The sequence below is a fragment of the Triturus cristatus genome, chromosome 8, assembly GCF_964204655.1.
Source record: "Triturus cristatus chromosome 8, aTriCri1.1, whole genome shotgun sequence".
In the NCBI taxonomy this organism is placed as follows: domain Eukaryota; kingdom Metazoa; phylum Chordata; class Amphibia; order Caudata; family Salamandridae; genus Triturus; species Triturus cristatus.
In genome coordinates, this window is record NC_140591.1 from 85203031 (window position 1) to 85222672 (window position 19642).

Sequence of the window (19642 nt, forward strand, 5' to 3'; positions counted from 1 at the left end):
ACTACTAACGTTTCTGTAGGGTTTCAATAATCAATTGCTGATTAATGTCATTAGAATCTGATGTTTCTGTAGCCTCCCACTTACAAATCGTTGGCTATCTGTTGATTACATTAGAATGTAGCCTGTCTATAGCTTTTGACTTATAATTGCCTGGTTAATTGTTAGTAGCAATAGAATCTATTTGTTCTTTAGCTTTCCAGTTACAAATGGTTGGTTAATTGGTAAAATCATTCAAATGTAGTTCGATATCCTTATTGTGAAAGGCTGATGATAGCTGCACTGAAATCAATATTGAGAAAAGGGGTGTTAAATGCCGACCAGGCGTATGTATGATCACTACTCGCTTTAGCCTTAGATGGAATGAATGACAAGCGGCCTTCAGTCCACCCCTGGTGCTCCAAGTGTGCCTTCTGCCTTTATTGTAGCCCCGGGAGCTTGGTGCCTAGGCCTCCAAGCTAATTTACTCAGTTTTATGTAGCGCAAACCTGTCCCGGAGACCTCAAAGCGCTATGCTGATCAACGCTGTAGTGAAAAGAGGGAAAAACAACAAAACTGTGACATGAAAACAATGGGTTACTCAAGAGAGTAAATCATGGTGGGTACATGGAAAATGTCACGGGACAGGTTACAATACCTTCAACAAATAATAACCAGCAGGGACACGAGGGAGGAGCATAATCAATAGAGTAAACAAGTCTAGGGCAGAAGTAAGAGGTGGATCAGAACCAACAACAGCCCATAACAATCATCAGGCTCTCAAGAGTAGAGTAAATACCACAGAGCTGCAAGGGAAGAAGTGACTAGAAGATCCTCATGGTTGGAAGTCGAGCGCATGAAGACATGTCTCTGGGAGCGTGCTGGCTGGTGGAAGCAGCCTCCTGCCTCCACAGGTGATGCTAGGTGGCACGGCTCACTGACCGGTGCCCAGTAGGTCCCTTGCCTTGGTACCTCTAAGAGGGCATGAGTCTGAAGGGAGCTGCCGGGCACCCAACGCTACCCTGGCTCCTGTGTCTTCTCCCGCCTGGTGCTTTGCCCTGCTTGGGGTCCTTCATTGATCAGAGGTAGGTGATGAATACTGTGGGGCATATTTACGAGGGCCTTGCATCATGCTTGCCAAAACGATGCCGAGAGATAGAGGAGAATCAAAGCGGCTATTTCTCCTCGGTCAGGAGGGTTTAGATGTTGTTGGTAGCTGCGATCAGGAAGGTTTCAGTGCAGTGATTTTTGCAGAAGCTGGATTGGGATGCGTCAAGTAGATGGTTCTGCTCTAGGTGTGTCATGAGTGGCTTTTACACCAGGAACTTTGCTGGAAATGGGAGCAGGGAGATTGGCTGGTAGTTTTTGAGTTTGCTGGGGTTGGCGGAGGAGTGTTTTTAGTGGTGGTCTGACTTCGGCATATTGCCAGGCATCGAGAATTGTGGCTGTGGTGATAGAGGTGTTGAGGAGGGTGGTTAGTTCCCGGCTGATCCTTTGATTTCCGAGGTTGAAAATGCGGTGCAGTCAATGGTCTGTGGGAGCTCATGGTGGAGGTGGCGTCCTGGGTTGAGAGGATGTTCCAGATGGTCAGTGTGTGGTTTGTGTCAGTTTCAGTGGTGGCGTATCTGTTGAGGGAGTCCGTAGGTGTGGGTTGGGGTTGTAAGTTTCTGTACATGGTTGTAATTGTGTCATGTAAGAAGTGGGCCAAGTTGTTGCACAGCTCCTATGGGAGTGTAATGTTGTTTTCATCGGCAGCTGGGTTGGAGAAATCCTTAACAATGTTGAAAAGGTCCTTGCTGTTGTTGGCGCTGGTTTCGATGCATGCGGCCAGGGCTGTCCACTTTGTTGGCCTCAGCAGGGGGTGGTAGAAGTTGAGGGAGGTATTGAAGGCTGCCCTATCGGAGATGTCCTTGCTGATGTGCCATCTCCTTTCCGAATGTTTGCTGTCTTGTTTTGCTGTTCTGAAATCTTGAGTGTATCAGCTGGCTTTTTGGAGGATTCTCTCTGGATGTTGCTCTTCATGGGGACGATGCTGTCTGCCCAATTGGTGATCCAGGTGTTGAAGTTTTTTAACTCGGTGTTCGAGGTTGGTGGCAGTAGCAGGGTTGGAGGTGTTGAGGGTGTTCGCCCAGATGGTTTCTGAGATTTAGTTCCACCTCTGGTGGGGGGCATTGGTCATCTTCAGGGTGGCGGTGCACGAGCTGGAGACTGGAGATGCTGAAGTGGAAGGTGGAGTGATCAGTTCATGTGAGTTCTGTGACATGGGTGTAGTTGACACGGTTGCTGGAGGTGAAAATTGGCTCCAGTGTGTGTCCTGTGGTATGTGTAGTGTCGTGGACAATCTGGGTCAATCCGAGGTTGCTCAAAATGTCAAAGAGGTGTGCTGTCTTTTTGTCTGGGTTGCCATCGTGGAAATGTAGGTAGCCAAGGAAGATCTAGTCCTTAGATTCTAATTCTAGGGGCGCAATGAAGTCTGTAATGGTGTTGCAGAATCTGGATCGCAGGTCTGGGGTCAGTATGCGAGGGTGTCACTGATGGTTGTCTTGATGTCCATGTAGAGCTTGAAGTTGAGATGATCCTTGGCGGTGGTGGTAGTGGTGGTGATGGTGGTACACTGTATGGTCTCTTTGTGGATGATGGCTGTTCCTCCTCCCGGTTTGTTGGAGCAGTTCTGGTGAGTGATTTTATATCCGTCAGGGATCGCTGTGGCAATGTCTGGGGTGGATGTGGGATCTGAGCAAGTTCTCAGTCAGGAAGATGATGTTGGGTGCGAGGGTGGCAATGAGGTACCATAATTCAGCAGAATGCTTGAAAAGTGAGTTGAGAAGGGTGCATGCGAGTTGGTGTTTTTGTTCAGGTGGTGTCTGTGGTGTATTCGGGGTGGGGCTGGTGTGTGTGCAGTGGCAGGTGAAGTGGCAGTGGGTGCAGGTGAAAGATCTAACTGAGGAGCTTTGATCGGCACGGTGGCAGTGTTTGTTGTGGTGTCCGCAGTCGAGGGTGTAGAGCTCAGCGATGGTGTATCTTCGGGGTGGGAAGGCCAGGATTCATGGTTCTGGGCACAGTCCAGGTGTGGCCAGGCACAGACGGGCTTGCCTTTGGATCTCCTTCGGAGTTCCAGTGGCGCGCCAGCTGCTCACATCCACAGCGCAGTCATGCTGATACCTGCATTAAGTAGATCCTGGGGTGAGCAGGGCTTCTGTTGGTGGGAAGAATGGTGAGTGGGAAAACCCAGTCGGAAAAACCCCAGTGGGAAAACCAGGGCTGCTTTAGTGTCACTGAATCAGTCTGGAACCAGCAGGAACTGGAGGTTCCAGGCAAGTGGCAAGCTAGGTGTCCAGGTGCCTACACCTGTATGTAACAGAGATATACATATTTGTAAAATGCACATTGGTCTCAAAGGGTCCTTCATGCCCCAAAACAGATATTTACTGTTATTACACCCAGTTATGCTGATTTTATCGACCTTGGAAGGATGAAAGTCTGAGTGAACATTCTCAGATTGGAAACTGTGACCTTGGGTCAAAGACAGATTCCTACAGTGAGTGCATTAATCCCAGACACAGCACTACACTTCCGGGCGCTCTAGACTTTGAAACGGGACGCGGCAACTATGTACAGGGGGCTTATCAAGGCTCGTATCATACCTCACGACGTCCCTAGGATGGGCAGCGGGAGGACGTTATCGATGTCTCGTATATCACTGCTACAAGAAATTTACCACAGTAGGACGGTACAGACGTCCTCCACTTTTCAGGGACCACACGAGGAAACTACATTAGACTACGTCATTTTACCTTTTCGAAGCATATTACTACCAAGGACAGACTTCACCAATTATATTAAAAGGGTCCTTTTGAATTTCTGAACCACATCAGCCATTTCTTCATTCTGACTGCTCGACCTGATCGCCATACTCGATCAGCGGCTTTGTACTGCTGTTTTAGCCTTGAAAAAGTCACTAGCGTGACGAAAAACGTGTCGGCTGTACTTTCCTGACTGGCTGTTTTTGCAGCAATTGAAAATACAAACTTCAATGAAAAACACAATTTGGCTCCTCTTGTTGAATTATCAAAATGTACTAAATGACTAAAGTAAATTGGAAATAACTGTATGTAGATTGTTGTAAGGAGTGACCTGTTTACACTCATGAGTACTCCTGGAAAGCTGTGACTGCCTTAATTCTCCACAAAGCGTATGTGAAAACATAGGAGTAGAGACATAAAAAGCCTTTTCAGTGATTCATGCCCTGGGGTCCTCATGACGACTATGATGCAGTTGTATACTAAGAAATACCTGGGTCAGACCCAGTTGTAAAACTCCTTTAGGAGGGTCAGGCAGAGGGAGGGCCTGACCCTAATCTGGCTCCTGCAGCACCCTGGGGGAGTGATAGCGTCCCCCCAGCATATCCCTGCCCTACTCACAGCAGGTGATAAATCGCTTCCTAAAAGACACCCAAATTCAGTCCAGAAGGGGAAATTTCCTGCAGAAAAGGAACAATTTTTTCCAGGCCTGCATGTCATTCCAGCTTGGAAAACATGTTATTTGGAGCAGGGATGCCAGCCAGGATCGAAGATTCTGCATCCTGGTATCCCTGTGCTAAATCATGGCTAGCTCATAGAGAGGCCTGTTAGAAAGTCAACCTTTTGCCCTGTTCACTCCCATTTTTTGCTGACTGGTACTGGTGGTAACTGACTAAGACTGTGCATGGCCTCTGCTAACTAGGCCCGGGGCCAGTGCTCGAATTAAAAAAGTACATAAAATTGGGTACACTTACCAATGGCAATGGCAGACCCTTGTCAGTCCCTAGTATATAATAGAGCCAGGGGGGGTTTAATCTACCTATAAGTGCCTAGTTAGACCATTACACACCTGATGCCGAGCTGCTAGGACACACAACGGATTACACATTACACACTGGATGCTGTGCTGGCGGGGCACACAACAGACTGCACCATTGCATACCCAATGCTCTGCTGCCAGGGCACACAATGGATTACACACCTGATGCTGTGCTGCCATTACACACAACAGAGGGCCCCACTACACACCTGATGTTGTGCTGCCAGGACACACAAAAGATGACATCATTACATACCCGATGCTGTGCTGCCAGAACACATAACGTACTGCACCATTACACAGCTGATGCTGTGCCGCCAGGACACACATTGGATTGCACCCAGGACACTTAGGATTGCACCTAGGATGCACAATGTGTTGATCGCCGCATACAAAACCCTGAACAACGAGAGACCAGCATACATCAACAGGGGCATGAGCTTCCGCCAACCGACCAGATGCCTGCGGTCTGCCACCCTCTTCCTCGCAGACTCCCCCCGTATCCACCGAAGCAAGAGCGGAGGACACACTTCTTCTCTCACCTGGCGACCAAGGCTTGGAAGGACCCTCCCCTGCACCTCAGGACCGCGGCATCACTCCAGGAGTTCAGGGAAGACCAGGCTGTTCGGATGAGCACATCACCACGAAGCAGTTAGCTACTCCAGAGCCTTGAGACCCTCATGGGTGATTTTCCACACTTTATAAAATCCTCATTGATTGATTGCACAATTACACACCCGGTGCAGTGCTGGCAGGGCACACAACAGACTGCAACATTACACACCTGAGATTGAGCTGCCAGGGCACACGAAAGGTGACAGCATTCCACACCTGGTGCTGTTTTCCCAGGGCACTCAACAGATGGCACCGTTACACACCTGATGTTGTGCTGCCAGGGCACACAACAGATTGCACACTGTGCTGCTGTGCTGCCAGAACACACAACAGATTGCACCGTTACACACCTGTTGCTGTGCTGCCAGGGCACACAACAGTTACACCATTACCCACCTGATGCTGTGCTGCCAGGGAACGCAATGGATTGCACAGTTACACTCCTGATGCTGTGCTGCAGGGACACACAACAGATTGCACTGTTACACTCCTGATGGTGAGTTGCCAGGACCTGCAATAGATTGCACCGTTACACCCCTGATCCTGTGCTGCCAGGACACGCAACAGATTACACACCCGATGCTGTGCTGCCAGGACACACAACAGATGGCACCGTTACACACCCTTGCTGTGCTGCCAGGACACACAATGAATTGCACTATTACATACCTGATGCTGTGCTGCAAGAGCACACAATGGAACGCACCGGTTAACACCTGATACTGAGCTGCCAGGACACACAACAGATTGCACCAAGGACACACAACGGATTGCACCGTTCCACAACTGACGCTGTGCTGGCAGGGCAGAAAACGGATCACTCCATTACACACCTGATGCTGTGCTGCCAGGACACACAACAGATTGCACCAAGGACACACAACGGATTGCACCAAGGACACACAACGGATTGCACCGTTCCACACCTGCCAGGGCAGAAAACGGATCGCTCCATTATTTTTTTTTTAATTTATTTTATGTAGTTTGTAGAGCGCACAGCTACCCCCGAAGGGGTGTCCCGGCGCTAGAACCTGAACCTCCAAAGGAGAGGAGAGGAGCAAGAAGGGGAAATAGCGTAGTAAATCAGAGTCCAGAGAAGAGCCAAGTTTTGAGTCTGGCCCGGAAGATGGATTCGGAGGGACAGAATCTAAGATCGACTGGCAGCGCGTTCCATAGTTTTGCCGCACCTGATGCTTTGTTGATAGTTCGGACAACGGATTGCACTACTACTAACTAGGGGTTCAGATGCATGACCATTCCATTTTGCAAGTTGCAAATTGCAATGTTTCGTGACTCGCAATTTGCGACTCGCAAAATGGAATGTACTAATGTGTCTCAGACACATTTAGCGATTCTCAATGGGGTCGCAAATAACCTGCCTCATCAATATTAATGAGGCAGGTCGCAATATGCGACCCATTTGTAATTGGCTACAGACACAGGGATGGTGACCTTTTGGGGACAGCAAACCACCATGTCTGTGTTTGCTTTTTCAATAAAGCAATTTTTTTTTTCAAATGTGGCCTGTTTTCCTTAAAGTCAATCGGGATGCGTTTAAAAGAAAAAGATGAAAAGTTTCCTTCTCATTTTTTAAGGGCAGGCAGTGGTCTGTGGGACCACTGCCTGCTCCTAAAAAATATTTCCGCTGCCAAACACAATTGGGCAGGGGCCCCCTGATGGCCTCTTCCCGTTTGCAACCGGCTTACCACCAATTTAAAATTATTGGTAACTGCGGTTGTTTTGTGACTGCGTTTGCGGTCACAAAACAATTGTATATTTCCCTGCGACTCGCTATTAGGAAGGGGAGCCCTTGGCATGCCCCTTCCTAATAGCGACTCGCAAAACCTATTTTGAGAGTCAGTAATAGGTTAACGGCTCCCAAAATAGGGGTTGTACATGCTACAACCCTTTTAAGCCATCAGAAACGGCCCGCTTTTCTATTCGCGACTGCTACAAACGGTCGTACATCTGGCCCTAGATACTGTGCTGCCAGGACACACAACAGATTGCACCATTACAAACCTGATGCTGTGCTGCCAGGGCACACAACTGCCTGCACCATTACACACCCTATGCTATGCTGCCAGGGCACACAACAGCATGCACCATTACACACCTGACAAAGGCAGATGGTGGCATTTCACAGTGTGAGACACCACATCTCCCAGTACTTTGCTGTCTCGTCCACCCTGGGGGAATTTGCTTTATTTTGTAAGATTTGTGGTGAATATATGAAAAGACTTCGAAGCCTATCTTCTTAAAATATAACATTACTTCGAGATGGAAATAACCTCTATTAGGAAAGGCAGGAAAGAGAATACAGATCTAATCTGTGAAATGAGTTTGTTGTAGAACCACTGCTGGTCAGGGGGGGTCAAATCATGACAGGGAGCACCTTCAGTAGAGATGCTCTGATAACCACTTGCTTTAACTGAGAACAAGGATACCTTGTGAAACCTAATTATGTTTATACACCATGGAGGCCTTGAAATAACCATGAAACTTCAATTTCTTCGTGTGATAAAATAATGGAGACGTTAAGATTATTTCTTTGATATGGCATGCTATTAATGTTCAAAGTCAAAGTCCAAAAACTTTGGAGCATATTAACTAGTAAAGTGGCGAAGCGTGTTGTTTAGCCAAGAAGGCTAACAACCACCTCCGTCACTTTAGAAACGCAGGGCTGCACCATATTTACAATAACATGGTGCAGCACAGCGTTTCCCCCTGCGCGGGCGCTAAATTTAGCTGCCTAGCGCTAACGCAGGCTTCTTTACACCATACGTGCAAGGGTGTCTGCGTTGAGGGGTAGATTGTTTATGTGCAGGAAGGTCTCCCTTCCTGCACATAATCAATCTTTAAATGGCGTTTGGTAACGTCTATAAGTGCTGCTCAATGCAGCACACATAGAAGTTCCAAAACTTCATTTTTTTTAAAATGATCGTTTATGTGCAGGATGGGCCTCCTTCCTGTGCATAAACAATCATTGGCGTTTTGCTGTTTCTGTGCGTGCTGCAAAAACGAGGAGAAATTAAAAAATTCTCCTCGTTTTGCTTGGGTAAGATCAGGTTTTCCTTGGTCTTAAATTTGGCATTGCCCCAAATTTACGCCACCCTTGTAAATATGGGGCAGCGTCAAAATCAATGGTGCTGCGGTGGAACGCCCACAGCAACACCCATAGCCCCCCCCTTTCTCGCTAAGTACAGCGTGAAAGGGTGCATTATTTACAAGGCAACGTTAAACCACGTTAGGTGGCTTAAATCTGCCTTGTAAATAAGGCGAAGCCCCTAACGCCACCACAACATCCCGAAAAGTGACGCTGTGGTGGCGACAGGGGCTAGTAAATATGCCCCTTTATTTTGCTCCATTTTCGTAGCATAAAAACTACATAAATACAGATCACAAAGTACTTAATAGGGAAACAACTATAAAAACCATTCTAAAATTGAATAAAAACAGAAGACTATAGTACATGGCCATCTTCTCATAAAAGCTACATAATTGTGCAAAATAATGCTTTCCTTAAAAATAATGATGTCCAGTGCATAAAATCAAAAACATCACATGGGTCCATCCAATTGTTTCATTAGGCCCATGTGTCTTAAATTATTAAAAGGTTATAAGTTAAATAGATGATCCACTCAGAGGTAATCATAGGTATTACAATTCATCCTCCAGAATGCAGGTCAAACTATCAATTCATATTCTTACCAAAAATCCATATGAAGTCACCTGCTCTTCAAAGAAGCCCAGAGGAATGACCCTGCAGAGTGACACACCAGAGGGTCGTCCAGCTGTTAAATGTAAAATAATGCAGGCCGACATTGGATACAATTAAATCTATGCAACAACAGGACAATGAATCTTCTCCAGTGAGAAATACATTTGTGCAAATTCGACTGCGTTGACACCCCACCACAGGGGCATGGCACTTGCGATGGCTTTAGCTGCGTATACACTTATTATTTCAGGGATGGGTTTTGACCCCCAACTTCTTCATAAATTTAAAGATGGCCACTAGACTTTTTTAGGTCTCGCCTATGCAGCGCGCATGCGCTGCATAGGAAAAAGACCTTTTGAAATCGATTCAGTTTTGGCCCCAAAAACGTGCACGCATTGCATTGCTTTGAATGGCAACGTGTGCACGTTTGGCGATTCCCTTGCGGGAGCGAGCTTTGAAAACTCGCTCCCGCAAGGAAAACAGGACCAGGCCCCCTCCTCTCTCCCCTCCCCCTGCTGCCTCTTCCTCTCCTCATCAGTGTGAGGCGCGCGCGCTTGTTAAATTAAGGAAGTGCAGGTACTGGGCAGTTTGGAAATCTCCAGATGTTCTTCTAGGTCCTTCCCTCTCTTTCCCCTTGCAGTACCCTCAGAAAGCCCAGCGAGAAAGGAGACTCCGTTAACATTTCTTCGTCTTCTAAATCCAATTTAAAAAAAATAATGTTTTACCTTTAGCGCAAGGCGCGAGCGCTTGTTATGTTTGCTACAGGTCTCTCTCTTTGTGTGTCCAGGATCACACTGAGAGCTGAAGAGCCCTGTACTACCCTGATCTGTTGGGGTATGAGCGCTTCTCTCCCAGTACAGGTCACACACAGTCTGTTCTTCAAGTCTTGTGAATCCCGAGAAGTGCCCATAAGCCGTGCACGCCGACCTTGGGCCACAAGACTCAACACTTCACCGGCACCGCTTGGAAGGTGGGCTGGAGCGGCTTGTGTGTGGCTTTGCAGGGTTAGATGGGAGTCATTGGACCCAGCTGTCAGTCACAGTGTGACGCGGGCCCTCTCCACCCCTGGCAGGGCGAGGCAGCCCTGGGGAATTTCAGATGAGCGCTGCTGAAATCTCTGCAGTAACTCCGCATTGGGGTACACAGAGGTTCCATGTGCTTAGAAACCCCTCAGGAGCAGAGCATCGCCTGTGCTGAGCTAGTAGCCATACCTAACCTGAGCTTGCCAAGCCCACCGCCCTGCTGTTCCATAAGAGTATTTGTACGCTCCCTGGAAAAAGACAAGCTCTGGAACTGAAGGGTGGAACATGCAGAACTGTCTGTACTGGGTACCGGTGAGTACCGGCCTATTTAAAGCACTGCACATAGGGCTGATGGCATAAAGGTAATGGTGTGCACAGACACAAACATGCAGGTACCCATGAACGCGTCGGCAGATGAGCAAGGCACCAACACAAACAGAGGCACACAAACACACGCAAAAACTGATAACAAACCGACCGATGGACAGAAACATACCGGTCCGACCGGACTTACTTCTGCTATTTAGGGCCTCTGTGGAGGAAATCAAATCTAACGTGGTAAAAGAGCAGAGTGTCCAGGTCTCAGGAGAGGATGTGGTCCGTTGGCTAGACTGCCGACTTTGGTGTAGGAAACCAGGGTTCGATCCTCGGGGTCGCGTCCACATCCTGGGCAAATTACTTAACCTCCCCGTGCCTGAATGTGTATTGTAAATACGGTGCTTATGTAAAGCGCTCCAATACCTTCGGGTCGAGTTTGTGCTATATAAATATGCAAACACAACCTTGGCCTCTTCTTGTGAGCATCACTTGCCCTGTGTGACTCAATCCTTTTGACTACAAGCGCTTCAACCCCTCATTCTCTTAGACATAATCATCCCTAATACGTAACAACACATGCCCTCTACATGGGTCTTTCATCCTTGGCCTCTATGAATACATTACGGACTGGGTGCACATACCTTCTTTGGCCTCTTTGCTACAAACTTACAACTGTGGCATTGCAATTCAATGACTGCGACTCTCGGGAACTAACCTATGTCTCATTTAGGACTGACAGATTGCTCCTGTAAAACAAACACAATGCATCCGGTACCGAGCTTTCCTTTTACAAATGTGTTAGTCCAAGCGGGCCAGTAAAATAAAGACTCCAACTCCCAGATTGCACTGTTAAAAACATGAACGCTCGGGACTAGAAAATAAATCCAAAATGTCTTCTGTAAAGATATGCACAAATGAACACGTCATGTGCAAGACCAGCGTGGTGCAACTGCTGGATCCCACTCAGACACGCGACTTGTGCTCAGCCAGCCACAGAGCCGGCAGTGCCACTTGGCCCACTCAAGTCATCTTCAAAATATCCGACACGAAGTCGGAGATAAACAAACAGCCCAACTTAAAACGTGAAACAAGTGCAATCATGGCAGAAAAGGTGCTCCCACAGATGCAGGGAAACTTGCTTCTGCCTCTGTGACACTGACGCCTTTGCTGCTTCGATGCATTCATTTAAGTTTTCCCCAGTCCAGGTTTACAAGCAAGGACTTAATCTAGTCCAGGTGCAACTTGGGAGCTGTAGTCATCCGGTCTCCTTAAGAATAGTTCCCTCGAGCTGTGAAGTCAGAGGATTGATGCTGAGATCTTGAGATTTAGTGGCATTCGTGAGTACTTTACCAAAGCTCGTTTTTTAGCTCGAAACTGGCAGGTCAGCGCCCAGGATAATATGCTGCATGTCTAAACACTTATAAGGTCTAAAAAGCGAGACCTATTGGCTATGCCAATGCTTGTTCTAATAAGATGGCTCTATTTGTCACTGTATTTTTCCATGTCTACTTCCCGTCAAAAAGGATCCCCAAATATGAGAATGTTTCCGCCACCTGCACCCTGCGCGTGTCTATGCGGAAAGCTGGAAGTCTCTTTGGCCCTTCATCAGCAACACGTACATAGGACATGGCTTCATTTACGCGGACATCCAAATTATCCATGGAGCTATTTATTATGTATGTTCTGAATTGCTTATTGGTATTTTTAAAGGCCAGATTTGCCATCACTTTTCATTTCTTTTCCCCCTTACTTTCTATCACCCAGTCCCTCCTGTTCTTTTACTATCTTTCTTTCTCTTGCTTCTTTTTCACCATACCATTCTATATTTCTCTTGTTCCCTCCCCCTCCCCTTTCCACCCTCTGTGCTTTCTCTTTCTTTCCTTGTGTCTTCCACTCTCTTTTGTTTCCTTCCCAGTCCCCACCTCACTTTTTTGCTCTTCTGGTTGGTGTCATTTCACCAGTGCCATAGAGACTGAGGAATTAACATCACATGTCCATTAACAATGATGACATCACAGGAAGTGACACTGCATGACCTTGGGCCTCACTTACACAACGAGGCAGTACTGACAACATGATGTAGCTTCATGTTAATAATGGCTGATCAGCACAAACAGCTAAAAGTTCTTCTTTTTAAACATCAATACGTTACGTCATCAGCAAGTTGTATAACAAGTCGAGAGCAGCCAGTGTAGTGCCTGGATACCGCCTGGCACCGGTAATGCTGGGGGCAGTATCACTGCCCCGCAAATACCATCGAGACCGTGCCCTATCTTTCGCCGTTCAACTCCATCACTTGTTGGGTACTCACTCCTGCCACTCTCATGCCCCCAAATCCACCCCCTTCTTATTCACTTATTTTTCCTCTAGTGATTTTTATTCACATTTCCCCTTCATTGTTCATTGTTTTTTAACTCCCTCGCGTTTCTACTTCCCTTCAGTTTTGATGTGAACTCTCTCGCCCCCACGAACTTCTTTGCTGACATTACACTCATGTTTACATGGACTCACTTCTATAAATAATTGTGCTCACCTCAGTCTTGTGCTGTTTGAATACATTTTAGGTCGTTGAACAAGCGTTCTCCTGCTGCCTAGGTGGATGTTGGTCAAACTGCTTTTAGGGGATTTATTAATAACCTCATAAGGAGTTCCTCATTACTAAACAGAACTAGGGGTATATTTATAAGGCCCTTGTGCCGCCGGACCGTCCCTTTTTGTGACGCTCCTGCGGCGTAATCATTGAAATCAAATCTATGAGACGCCGCAAAGCCACTTTGCGTGGCTTTGAATGACCTCATGGATATGGCAAGGCAGAGCAAATCACGCATTACTCTTGCTCGGGAGGCGTTCCATAGGCGTTGCGGTGGGTGTTCCCATGCAACACCCATGGATTTTGACGCTGCCCCAGATTTACAAGAGCATGCAAGCCTGGAGGAACGCCAAAACCTCACGCCTCCCGAGGCGAGGCATAGCAAGGAGAAATAACTTTATTTCTGCTTCTTTATTCGTCTTTCCACGTGCGCTGCATTCTCCAGCACATACAGAAAGAGGAAACCCCCTCCAAGGATTGTTTTTGTGCAGGAAGGCAGCCATTCCTGCTCAAAACCTATCCTACTTATAACACAGGCACCCGTGCACCATGTTGCAAGGGTGCGTGTGTCGGTGCTGGGCTGCCGAAACGGCACCAGAGCTGGAGGAATGGACAGGAATGCACAGTATTTGATAAATACAGTGCAATCCTGCTCTTCCACTTTGACGTAGGGCAGCGCAGTAAGATGACTTGCTGTGCTTCCCAGCAGCAAAACCCCATAAATAATGCCCCTATTTCTGGACCATGCAGCACGGTTGAGGTATGTGGAGTGAAGCTGTCAGGAGGTGCCTCACTCTTGGGGCCGCGTTAATGGGGTTTTGATGTAGGGCAGCGCAGCAAGTTACCTTGCTGCACTGCCCTGTGTCAAAGTGACAGGGCAGGAATGCACCATAATTATCTAATACGGTGCATTCCTTCTCTTTTCCCCCAGCTCTGGCGCTGTTTCGGCAGTCTAGCACCAACGCGGGGACCCTTGCACCATGGTGCAAGGGCACCTGTGTTGTCAGCAGGACTGGGTTTGTGCAGGAAGGAGCACCTTCCTGCACAAAAACAATCCTGAAAGGCCTTTTCCTCTTTCTATGTGTGCTGCGGAATGCAGTACACATGGGAAAAGGAATAAACAAGGAGGAATAACGATATTTCTCCTCATTATGTTCGGGTGGCGTAAGGTTTTGGTGCTTCCCCAGGTTTACATGCTCTTGGTAAATCTGGGGAGGCATCAGAATCCATGGTGTTGCATGGAAACACCCACCGCAATGCCCATGGAGAGTTTCCAAGCGCAGAGTAAAGCAACGCAGCGATTTGTGCTGCCTTGCCATTCAAAGCCATGCAAAGTGGGTTTGTGTGGCCTCATAGATAAGATTTCAATTTTTGTGCTGCCGGAGCATCACAAAAAGTGACGATCCGGCAGCGACGGTGGCTCATACATATGCCCCTTGGTGATTAGTGGAGTCAGACCCTGAGGTTGCATGTCTGTCATAGGTCACAGGACGCATCCCCTGTCATCAGACACTACTCACAGTGCAAAAGGTAAAGAAGGTCTGCTAGCACAAGCAGCAGTCTGAGAATTCATGCAGGGTTAAACCATGAGGAATCGCGAGAACACCAACAGTGGGTCTTATACACAAGGGAGGTACATGGGAAAGACGTATCAGAACAGTAAAGCACTGCTCTGGGCAACACACAGAACAAGCATTTGCAATGCAATACGTCTCTCATTGGCGAGAGTTTAAGCGCTATTGGCATTGTAAATGACAATGCCTTTCCTTTATCTGTTTTGATAATTAACACATAAATAAAAGGCGCTGTCATTTACAATGCCAATAGCTCAAACTCTTGTAAATGCGAGACCTATTTCACTAGAAAGAAGCAGCCGCCATCATCCTGGGCTGCTTGGAAAGTGAAAGCATGCATGGCACACTGAATGTTGCAGGAAAGCATGTCGTACCTGCAGTAGGGGAAACTCATTAAAGAAAATAGTGCTTACAGACTAAATAAGACATACCATGTAACAACAGAAGTAAAAGGGCCAGTCCTCATTGGAGGTTACAAATGGAGATCAAGCGATACTAAGGAGGGACTAACAAGCCTATTAACGAATCAGAAGCCAGCATTTACAAAGTACAATGACAAAAGCCAATGAACAATATAGGTGGAGAGTGGGCGGAGCTTCAAGTCCATACTCCAATACAGCATGCCTCACAGAGCAGCGCATGCGCTGCCCAGGCTTGACCTAAAAATGTCAGGGAAAAATCAATGACAGCATGTTAAGCAATAAAAGATGCTGTCAAAAGGGGTTTATGTAAGCGGGAGGCGAAAAGGGGGTGGGGGATCTGTGGGAAGCAGCAAGAGTAACAGACAAAATGAAATTGAAGAGAACAAGAGAGGAGATAATTATGACAAAGGCGGAAATAAAAAAAGGGAAAATTATCAAGGCCGAAGAAAGGCAGAAATAAAAAAAAAAGTTTAAAAGTTTGGTAATAGATAGGAAGAGAAAGCGGGTGATAGGTGGAAACTAATGAGCAGAAAAGAGTGGTGGAAAGAGCGAGATACCTCAGGTGTGTGACACAGGGATAGCACAACAGCGGGTGAGGGGAAGAGAATGTGGTGAGAGACTGTCAAATGTTGTCCATGTCACTAAGCTGGGCTTTTCTCCTTGCAGGACCACCTTCTTCTTCGATGGCCCTCTTGAGCAGAACGGGTCCCCCTCCCAACGGGACCGCGCCCCTCCAGTGCGGACAGGAGAACTTCACTGCGCACAGTCTGCCGCACCCCCATAGCTACTACGCCCTCCTCTACTGCCTCCTCATCTTCGCCATTGTGTTTGGGAACGTGCTGGTTTGCCTGGCGGTGCTGAGGGAGAGGTCCTTGCAGACCACGACCAACTACCTGGTGGTCAGCCTGGCGGTGGCGGACCTGCTGGTGGCCACGCTGGTGATGCCCTGGGTGGTGTATCTGGAGGTAAGTGCCTGGGAATGGTGGTATCAACGCTGACACTGTACTCCAGGTCTGTGACGCCCACAATAGGCCTATCTAGAGCTGGCCTTCATGTCATTTACTCATTTACTTACTTCTTGATAGAGCCTGGTCAACCCTTTCAGCTGGGATGTGAGAGTGGCTTACAAGGAGGCTTCATTGTACATGGTTTTTAAAAGTAGATCGCAGCAGATTTACATTATTGCAGACAATTTTGAAACATTTTGGTCAAAGCCAATAGACTCTACATCATTCAACTTAAACATCACTAATGTCGACAGCAGTACAAAGATTTTAGAGACCACATATAGGAACTGTAAAAACCAAGCATAAGAAATAACATATGGGGACGATCAATCAATCAATCAGTGACACTTATAGAGCGCGCTACATACCCGTAGGGTCTCAAGGCGCTGGGGGGGGGGGTGCCGCTACTGCTCGAACAGCCAGGTCTTCAGCTTCTTCCTGAAGGAGAGGTGGTCTTGGGTCAGGCGCAGGTCGGTCGGGAGGGAGTTCCAGGTCTTGGCGGCCAGGTAGGAGAAGGACCTTCCTCCTGTAGTCGCTCTTCGGATGCGGGGGACGGCGGCGAGGGCGTGGTTGGCTGATCGGAGGTGGCGTTTGGGAGCGTAGAAGTTGATCCGGCTGTTGAGGTAGCTCGGGCCTTGGTCGTGTAGGGCTTTGTGTGCGTGGGTGAGGAGGCGGAAGGTGATTCTTTTGTTGACGGGGAGCCAGTGAAGGTCTCTCAGGTGTCCGGTGATGTGGCTGGTTCGTGGGATGTCGAGGATGAGTCTGGCCGAGGCGATCTGGATCCGCTGGAGTCTCTTCTGGAGCTTGGCGGTGGTACCGGCGTAGAGGGCGTTGCCGTAGTCCAGTCGGCTGGTGACGAGGGCCTGGGTGACGGTCTTCCTGGTCTCGGTGGGGATCCACCGGAAGATCTTCCGTAGCATGCGTAGGATGTTGAAGCACGCCGAGGAGACGTTGTTGACTTGCCTGGTCATGGAGAGGGAGGAGTCCAGGATGAAGCCCAGGTTGCGTGCATGGTCTGTTGGTTTGGGTGCGGTGCCCAGGGCTGGAGGCCACCAGGAGTCGTCCCAGGCGGAGGGGGAAGAGCCCAGGATGAGGACCTCCGTCTTGTCAGAGTTCAGTTTCAGGCGGCTGGTCGTCATCCACTCGGCTACCTCTTTCATCCCTTCGTGCAGGTTGGCTCTGGCGGAGGCGGGGTCGTTGGTCAGGGAGAGGATCAGCTGGGTGTCGTCGGCGTAGGAGATAATGCTGAGGTTGTGTTTGCGTACGATGGCCGCGAGGGGGCTCATGTAGACGTTGAAGAGGGTGGGGCTCAGAGATGATCCTTGAGGGACGCCGCAGATGACTTCGGAGGCTTCTGATTTGTATGGTGGTAGGCGGACTCTCTGTGTCCTTCCGTCGAGGAAGGAGATGATCCATTCCAGCGCCTTGTCCTGGATTCCGATGTTACTGAGGCGCTGTACTAGGGTGCGGTGGCAGACCGTGTCGAATGCCGCGGAGAGGTCTAGGAGGATGAGGGCCGCTGTTTCTCCATTGTCCATCAGGGCTCGGATGTCATCGGTGGCGGCGATGAGGGCGGTCTCGGTGCTGTGATTGGCTCGGAAGCCGGACTGTGAGGGGTCGAGGGATCCGTTCGTCTCGAGGAAGGCGGCCATCTGCTTGTTGACGGTCTTCTCGATGACTTTGGCTGGAAACGGGAGGAGCGAGATGGGGCGGTAGTTCTTGAGTTCGGTGGGGTCCGCTGTTGGTTTCTTGAGTAAGGCGCTGAGTTCGGCGTGTTTCCAGCTCTCAGGGAAGGTGGCGGTGTTGAATGATGTGTTGATGATGTCTCGCAGGTGGGGTGCGATGACAGCGTCGGCCTTGTTGAAAACGTGGTGAGGGCAGGGGTCGGTCGGTGATCCGGAGTGGATGGAGTTCATCGTGCGGATGGTGTCTTCGGTGCTGATCGGGGTCCAGGCGTGGAGGGTGGTGGTGGGGGGTGATTGTTCGGTCATGGTGTGCGTTGGTTGGTTGTTGAAGCTGTTGTGTATGTCCGTGATCTTGTTGTGGAAGTATGAAGCGAGGGAGTTGCAGAGGTCTTGTGATGGGGTGATGTCGTTGTTTCCTGCGCTGGGGTTGGAGAGCTCTTTCACGATGTTGAAGAGTTCCTTGCAGTTGTGTGCGTTGTTGTCCAACCGTTCCTTGAATGCTGTTTTCTTGGCGGCGCGGATAAGCTGGTGGTGCTTCCGGGTGGCAAGCTTGAAGGAGGTCCTGTTGTCCGGTGTAGGTTCCCTTCTCCAGACTTTCTCGAGGGCTCGGCAGTTCTTCTTGGAGCTCTTGAGTTCGTCGGTGAACCATGGGGCTTTCTTGCTTCCGGGTCTGCTGGGCGGGGTCCTCAGCGGGGCGAGCTCGTCCGCGCAGATGCTGATCCACTTCGTGAGGTTGACGGCGGCCTGGCTGGGGTTCGCTGAGCTGGCAGGAGGGTGCTGGCTCAGGGAGGTGGCGAGCTGGTCTGCTGTGATCTTGTTCCAGCTTCTGCGGGCGGCCTGTTGCTGGTGGTGGTGGGTCGTCGTTCTCTTGAAGGTGAAGTGGATGCAGCTGTGGTCCGTCCATTGGAGCTCTGTGGCGTGGCTGAAGTCGATGTCTGTGCTGGAAGAGAAGACTGCGTCGAGTGTGTGTCCGGCGAGGTGGGTGGGGGTGGACACCAGTTGCTTGAGTCCCAGGTTGGCGAGGTTGTCCAGCAGGGTGCTGGTGTTGCGGTCGTTGTTGTTCTCCAGGTGGAAGTTGAGGTCCCCCAGGAGGATGTAGTCAGCGGAGGGGAGGGCATGCGGGCTGACGAAGTCGGCGATGTCCTCGCTGAATTGCGTGCGTGGTCCAGGGGGTCGGTAGATCAGGGTGCCTCTGAGGGTGGTGTTCGGGTTGGTGTGGATCTGGAAATGCAGGTGTTCGGCAGTGGTCAGGGTGTTCTCGGTGCTGGTCGTGAGACGGATGGTGTTCTTGTGGATGATGGCGATGCCTCCTCCCATCTGGTTGGCGTTGCGGTCCCTCCGGACGATCTTGTAGCCCTCTGGGATAGCGATGGCGATGTCGGGAGCTGATGAGGCGTTCATCCAGGTCTCTGTGAGGAAGGCAACGTCAGGGGCTGTGGCGTCTAGGAGGTTCCAGAGTTCGATGGCGTGTCTGTGGACGGAGCGGGTGTTGAGCAGGATGCACTTGAGGTGGGTGCTGCTGCTGTTCGACTTGGCGGGGGCTGGTGTGCGGCAGGTCCGGATGCAGGTGAATTTGCAGGCGTGGCAGCTGAAAGGTCCGTGGATGCAACAAGAAAGGGAGAGAGACACAGGCTAATGATGTATCACTGAACAGGTGTAAAGTCTGCTCACCTATGCTCACTTAAGAGGTGTTATTTGAGGTCTCCTGGTGTTTCATCTCCGCATTGCTCGAGAAGGAGCGTTTCGGTTGGGGTGCTTTTTTTAATCTGGGTGTGGGGAACGGCATCTAGAGACTCTTGTTTTGTCAAATATCTGCAGATTCTGGCACACCACACCCCATATACTGTCGGATTAACGTATGGTTTAGGGATCA

General features: G+C 49.3%; 1 protein-coding gene across 1 annotated transcript in view; it reads left to right on the plus strand.

Moving 5' to 3' along the window:
* DRD3 (dopamine receptor D3) overlaps positions 1-19642 on the plus strand; it is a 1045748-nt gene that overhangs the window by 220927 nt on the left and 805179 nt on the right. The window contains exon 2 of the mRNA XM_085621058.1: positions 15744-16042. Within this exon, the coding sequence (XP_085477184.1) occupies positions 15761-16042 (282 nt within the window). The 5' untranslated portion in view covers positions 15744-15760. The remainder of the gene's footprint in view (positions 1-15743; positions 16043-19642) is intronic.